Here is a 7,060-nt window from a genome sequence, read left to right on the forward strand (position 1 = left end):
GAAATACCAGTGGTGTAGCTTCCAGCATCCCAGCAACACGCCAGCCCCCACAGTATGACAGACTGACAGAAGGGTGGTGGAGCTGACAGATAGTGCTAAAAAACATCACTTGTCCAGGTGTGAGCGATGGGGGACACACGCCTCCCAGCTGTAGGATTTCGCATTTTACTGTTTACATTCATCCTGATGTTCGTAACACTTCTGCCATCACGAAGATTGGCTTTCTTGGTGACGAGTGTTTCTGAATGATTTGGTTGAAACCAGTTTATTGGTGCTTTGGGTCTCCTCTTGACTGCAAATTACCTTTTGGTCCTGAGAATTCCTAGCTTTGGAAACAGAAGTTTTAATTTGTAACTCCGATCCCGAGATTTGGTTCAGCGCTGGTTTTCACAACACTCTGGGCAGAAAAGGAGGCCGTGGCTTGGTGGGTTTTAACTGAAGAACTTGACAGTGACCAGTGGTCTGCGTGGTCCAGGGACTTGCCCAGGGTGGGGGCACCAACGCCAGTGTTTGTGGGGGAGCGTGGCTGCCTCACACGAGGTTGTTGCTATTGGGTGCCATCAAGATGACTCCGACTTATAGCAACCCCATGTGACAGAGTAGAACTCCCATAGGGTTTCCAAGGCTGTGATCTTCACAGAGGCAGACTGAGACATCTTTCTCCCAAGGAGCGGCTGGTGGGTTTGAACTGCCGACCTTTTGGGATACCAGCGCCAGAAGGGTCTAGTTGTATCAAATATCTAATCTTCTCACTTATATACCAGTTAAAGATCTATTGCTAACATGTTTATCTGGGCAGCTTGTTTTATTTTACTTCATGTTCAGCTTCTACCTCCTGTAAAGAAATGATCCCCTTTGTGCCCAAATTCTTCAAAAGAGCTTACACTTCTTTTTCAGTTCCTCTCTCGGTCTCTCTTGAACCCACTCCAACAGGCGTCTGCCCCCACTGCTGCGCAACGGCTGCTCCTGTGATGGAAACCAGAGCCTGCACGTTGGCACCTCAGTGCCTGCACCAGCCACTCAGCGTGTTTGTCTTTTCTCTGCCAACCTTCTGGAAACAAGTCCTCTGCTTGTGTCTTCTGACCGAAGAAGAGGTTCCCACGAGCCTTTGAGGCTGGTTTGGACATGACGCCGAGGGCCGTGAGCTTTGGTGTCAGCCCTCCAAAGTTGAAGTCCAACCTCTGTCATTTATTAGTGGGTGCTCACAAGCAGTGTGGACTCGAACTCCAAACCTTTGTTTAAAAAAAAACAAACCAAACCCATCTCCATCAAGTCGATTCCAACTCATAGCGACCCTGTAGAACAGGGTAGAACTTCCCCAGTGTTTCTAAGGAGTGGCTGGTAGATTTCAACTGCTGACCTTTTGGTTAGCAGACTGAGCTCTTAACCACTGTGCCACCAGGGCTCCACCTGTTGGTTGGCGGCCAGTGATCCGTTCCCCACCCAGGGCCCGTGCTCTAGCCCACGTTGTTGCTGTTGTCAGCTTCCCTAGAGTCGACTGACTCACGGTGACTTTCCATGAACGAACCTTGCCCCATCCTGAGCCGTCTTCATGATCTGTGCTGTATTTGAGTCCATTGCTGGGACTGTTGTGTCAATCCATCTCATGGAGGGTTTCCCTTGCTTCTGCTGACCTGACCCTTTGACACCCTGGTCTTCCAATCTGTGAAAATGAGGACCTAGAAGGACCTGCCTCACAAGGTCGTTGGAAAATTAAAGGATAAAATGGCCCAGCATGTAGTAATGATGTCAGCTGCTATTATCTTGTTGGTGATGATGATGTTATTGTTCCCATCTGCAGCCAGTAGGGCAAACACCTCTTATGCCAATAGATTCCTGCCCACAGATCATACCAGGCAGGCAACTGCTTCTGTCTCTTTCTCAGTCTGCTTTGTCTGACTTCCTGCCTGCTTGAAGCACCAGTCTGTAACTTGGATGATAGCCACTGCGTCTGTGTGTGAAATGAGGCTAAATGCTCAGCGGCTAACTGAAAGGTCAGTGGTTTGAACCCTCCAGCCACTTCACAGGAGAAAAGAGCTGGAGGTCTGCTCCCATAAAGATTACAGCCTAGGAAACCCTGTGGGGCAGTTCTACTCTGTCATGTGGGGTCTCTGTGAGTCCGAATCGACTTGATGACACCCAAGGACGACATCTTTTCTCCAGCAGATCAGAACCAGAACAGAAATAGGATTTAGTTGCTCAGGCGAGAGCAGTGATTTCCAGTGGCTGGTGTCCTAAATGGAAAAGAACAGTCCCAATGTTTTATGATGCAAACTCCTGAAAATAGTGTTTGACAAGCTTATCCTGGATGATGGGAACAGGAAGTAGATGCAGAATAATTATGAAAGGAGAAGGGACTGGGGGAGTGAGCTGTGTCAGATCAAAGGAGAAGGTGGCCGAGAGGCTTGGGGACCAGTGACAACACTGCATGGAAAGACACTGGGTTAAAGAGAGGGTTATGGGTGAGTGACAGAGCCCTGGTGGCACAATGTTTAAGTGCTCAGCTGCTAATTGAAACCACCAGAGGCTCTGTGGCAGAAAAGACCTAGAGATCTGCTCCCATAAAGAATCCAGCCTAGAAACCCTATAGGGCAGTTCCGCTATGTTGTATAGGGTCGCTATGAGTCAGAATTGACTAGATGGCACACAGCAATAACAGCATGAGTGAGTGAGCAAATCGGTATTAGAAGAGATACAACAAGAATGCTCCTTTGAAGTGAGGATGGCGAGACTTCAGCTCATTTACCTTGGACATGTCATCAGGAAAGACTAATCTCTAGAAAAGGACATCATATTTGGTAAAGTAGAAGGTCAGTGAAAATGAGTAAAATCCTCAATGAGATGGACTGACATAATAACCGCAGCTATGGACTCAGACATACCAGTGATCATGAAGATGGTGCAGGACGGGGCAGCATTTTGTTCTGTTATACACGGGGCCTAGAGCCGACTCTAGGCCACTAACGATAACAAAAATACGGGTTAAAGCCGAGTTCCTGGGTGGTACAAATGACTATTGCCCCTCGGCTCACTCAGGACAGCCACGGTCTTTCCACGCGCTGTGGTGGTGGTTATTGGTTGCCGTCAAGCTGATTCCAGCTCATGGCCACATGATGTGTGCAGAGTAGAACTGCTCCGTAGGGTTTTCAAGGCTGTGACCTTTTGGAAGCAGATCACCAGGCATTTTCTTCTGAGGTGCCTCTGAGTGGGTTCCAACCACCCACCCACCTTTCAGCTAGTGGTTGGGGGCTTAACTGTTTGCACCGCCCAGGGCCTCCTTTCTATAAGACCTTTAATGATCATGGTCCTTGCAGCTTCCTCCTCCTCATTTCCCACAGCTCTTCTCCTCCCTCACGCTGCTCCAATCCCAAGGTCACCTTGGTGTCCCTTGGACAAGCCTACCTCAGGGTCTTTACACGTACAGTTTTCTCTACATGTGGTGTTTTCTTCCAGAAATTTGCTTGGCTAACTTCCTTCTTCCTTGACTGCTCAAATGCCTCGTATCTAAGAAACTACCCTTCTTGAACCACCACTCCTCTGTCAGTTTGTGGTACTGTGGTGGCTTGCATGTTGCTGTGATGCTGAACAGGTGCAGCAGAACTTCCAGGCTAAGAGACTAGGAAGAATGACCTGGCAATCAACTTTGAAAAGCAACCAATGAGAGCTCTATGGATCATAATGGTCCTATCCGCAGCCAATCTTGTGGCTGGCACAGGACTGGGCTGCATTTCATTCCGTTGTGTGTGGGGTCACCACGAGTTGGGGGCCAAATGGAGGGCACCCAGTGTCCCAGAGATGTGTTAAGATCGATTGTTTTAGTGGTTGTCCAGTGTCCTCAGCTCTCGGTTGATTTCCGTTACAAACTCTTTCTTGACTTGCTTTAAAAGAACGATGATTCAGGGACTTTTGGAATTTCCATCCATTTCTTTTTTTGTTTATTGTTGTAGTGTAAGTGGAAGTTTACAGTTCAAGTTAGTCACATACAAACATTTATACATACGTTGTTGTCTGACCCTAACTGCTCTCCCCTTACTGTGACAGCTCTCTCCTCCTCTCCACCCCTGATTTCCCATCTCCATTCAACGAGCTGCTGACTCTCTCTGCCTTCTCATCTCACCTCCGGACAGAAGCTGCCTGTTTAGTCACATGTATCTACTTGAGCTAAGAAGCACACTCTTCATGAGTATCATTTTATGTCCCACAGTCCAGTCCAATCTTTGTCTGAAGAGTTGGCCTCAGAAATTGTTTTAGTTCTGGGCTGATAGAGAATCCAGGGGCCATGCTTTCTGGGGTTCCTCCAGTCTCAGTCAGACCTGGTCTGGTCTTTTTACTAGACTTTGAGTTCCGCACCCCACTTTCTTCTTACTCCTCAGGGACTCTCTGTTGTGTTCCCCGTCAGGACGGTCATTGGTGGCGGCCGGGCATCATCTAGTTCTTCTGGTCTCAGGCTGTTGAAGTCTCTGGTTTATGTGGCCCTTTCTGTCTCTTGGGATAATACTTTCCTTGTAGCCTTTGTGTTCTTCATTCTTCTTTACTACAGGTGCTTGGGACAAATTGATGCATCTTAGATCCATCCATTTCTTAACGGGTGCATATGTTCTCGGAACTACTGCTTTTCACACTGGCGCTGACGGTATTCTATCCGCTCTTGGTTCCAGGAAGCTGCCCAGGGAAGCACTCGATAAAGCCAGTTGTATTGATGACAAGGAAAAAAGCAAATTAATAGACCTAATGACTTGGAATCTAAGGTATTCATGAAGGACTCCCGGCCATTCCCCGCCCCTTCAAAACATGTTGTTGTTAGGTGCCATCGAGTTAATTCTGACTCATAGCAGCCCCATGTGACAAAGTAGAACTGCCCCATAGGGTTTCCTAGGCTGTAATCTTTACAGGAGCAGATGGCCAGGTCTTTCTCCTGAGGAGCCAATGGGTGGGCTCGAACCGCCAACCTTCTGGTTAGCAGCCAAGCACTTAACCACTGCACCACCAGGGCTTTGCTACGTGGAGTGATGGAGCTCTAACTCATTTCGACAATTTAAAGCTGTTTATTTATGAGGCTTCAGATCTGTTATATTCACCTAATTCAATCCCATGGTGGAAATTCTGCTCGCGAGTGAATTCCTGATGGGAACCTGCCTCCCGTTTTTGTGTTCACACTTACCTCTTGCATCTCCAGGCAGACGAGCAGCAGTTGTACAGTCTGATGAGCTGGGGCCTCCGTAAGGAGTCTCGAGAGGCCCTGGTGGGGCCCATGTCCACGTGGGGAGTCCGGGCGGGCGGGCGCTGTGGTAAGGATGCCTGCGCACACGGGCCAGGCTGTGCTCCACAGAGCGCAGGGCAGGGGGCGGGGGGACGGCTGGCTGCACCTCCCTCCTGCTTTAGGAGGACCCATGGTGATGTCACAGCTGGGTGCTGCGCCCCCTGCCTGGCTGTCACTCCTGGGGGGCCGTCATTAGCATCCTTTCCCGCCCTTCACACGGGAGGTGCCTGACCCAGCTTTACCTGCAGGCTTCCCAGCCTGGCCTGGAAACCTCTCACAGCTGGCATTTGCATTTGGAAACCAAAAGTCATTAAACTCACAGGTTCATCTCCTGCCTCTGGGGTGAGGAGGGTGTGAAGCTCAGTCAGCCGCTGCTCCCAGGAAGTGCTGTCTCTTTCTTGGCTACCCTCCCCCAGCAGCTTTCTCTCAGGTTTCCCCCTTTTCCTGACCAGAGGGACAATGACACAAGGGTCCCCGTATCGGCTGATGACAGCAGAGTGGGCAGACATCCACACCACATCCGTGGAACACGCTGCATGACTCGGCCAGGAATCCTCAGCTTCCTTCACTGGGAAAGAACACGTTTAAACAGGTTGTTAAATTTAAATCACTTCCTGGGTGTCCGTCAGACTCCAGAAATCGAGACGGGTTCTCAGAGTGATGTCAGTGGCAGTTCTGTCTGCTCTTTCCTTGCGGTGATGTCCTTTTAAGGAGCCCTGGTGAAGTGACAGTTCAGCTCTCGGCTGCTAACTGGAAGGTCAGCAGTTAGGACGCGCCAGCATCTCTGCAGGTGAAGGACCTGGTGATCTGCTTCCATAAAGATTACAGCCTAGGAAACCACATGGGGCGGTTCTTCTCTGCCATATGGGGTCACCATGAGCCGGAGTTCACTCGACGGCACCCAACAATAACAACATACTATAGAACTTCCGAAACATTAAATGAGATGTGTTTGTTAAGCACTAAGGGTGTACTTAGCTATCATAATAAATAGCACTTGCTGTTGTCATTATAAAGATTATTTTGCCTTGATTGTGAAAACATTACTGACCCTGAGGATGTGTTTGGCCTCAAGAATGGGCCCTTTAGACTTTAATCCACCTCCTTTTGTTACCACAGCAGAAAGTTTGTCTTTAGAAATAAATGCACATGAAGTCACCTTGTTTCTCTCACTCCCGTGCTTGGAAAAGCTTTTTGTTTCAATAGTCTGCTATCTCAAACGCATCATGAAGATGAGGTGCTGTGAACTCTTCTGATGAATAACTTATGAAAATGCATCCAAGTCTAGCGTCCCAGCTTCTTATCTCAGGCTGAGAGGATCTCATCTGACCATCCATTCTGGAGTTGATCAAGAACAATCATGGAAGAATCAATCTGCAGAGACCCTTGTTCCCAGGGAAGTCCCCTTTTGTGGGAAGAAGAGACCTGAAGGAAGTATTTTGAAAAAGCAGTTGAGAAATGAAACCGAATCAAGAGTTTTTGCCTAAGCACTTTGGCTGACATACTGAAAGCCTTTACAATTAGGTATGATTGTCAGGGTTGCTCAGGGGAGCCTTGGGGAAACTGTAGCCCTGTATTAATGAGCCCTGGTGGTGCAACAGCTAAGAGCTCAGCTGTTAACTGAAAGTTTGATGGTTTGAATTCACCAGCTGCTCTGTGGGAGAAAGGCCTAGCAATCTTCTCCGGTAAAGATTCAGCCTTGGAAACCCTGTGGGGCAGTTCTACTCTGTCACACGGGGTCGCTAGGAGTCGGATTCAGGAGAAAGACCTGGCGATCTGCTCCTGGAAAGATCGCAGCCT

General features: G+C 48.8%; 1 protein-coding gene across 1 annotated transcript in view; it reads left to right on the forward strand.

The window, feature by feature from the left end:
• The window catches only part of SOHLH2 (spermatogenesis and oogenesis specific basic helix-loop-helix 2), a 64,461-nt gene extending 59,005 nt beyond the window's left edge, over positions 1-5,456 (forward strand). Inside the window, 2 exon segments of the mRNA XM_023725656.1 lie at positions 5,177-5,288; positions 5,383-5,456. Of these exon segments, the coding sequence (XP_023581424.1) occupies positions 5,177-5,288; positions 5,383-5,456 (186 nt within the window).
• The last annotated feature ends 1,604 nt before the right edge of the window (positions 5,457-7,060 follow it).

Source organism: Trichechus manatus, unplaced genomic scaffold (assembly GCF_000243295.1).
Source record: "Trichechus manatus latirostris isolate Lorelei unplaced genomic scaffold, TriManLat1.0 scaffold00344, whole genome shotgun sequence".
In the NCBI taxonomy this organism is placed as follows: Eukaryota; Metazoa; Chordata; class Mammalia; order Sirenia; family Trichechidae; genus Trichechus; species Trichechus manatus.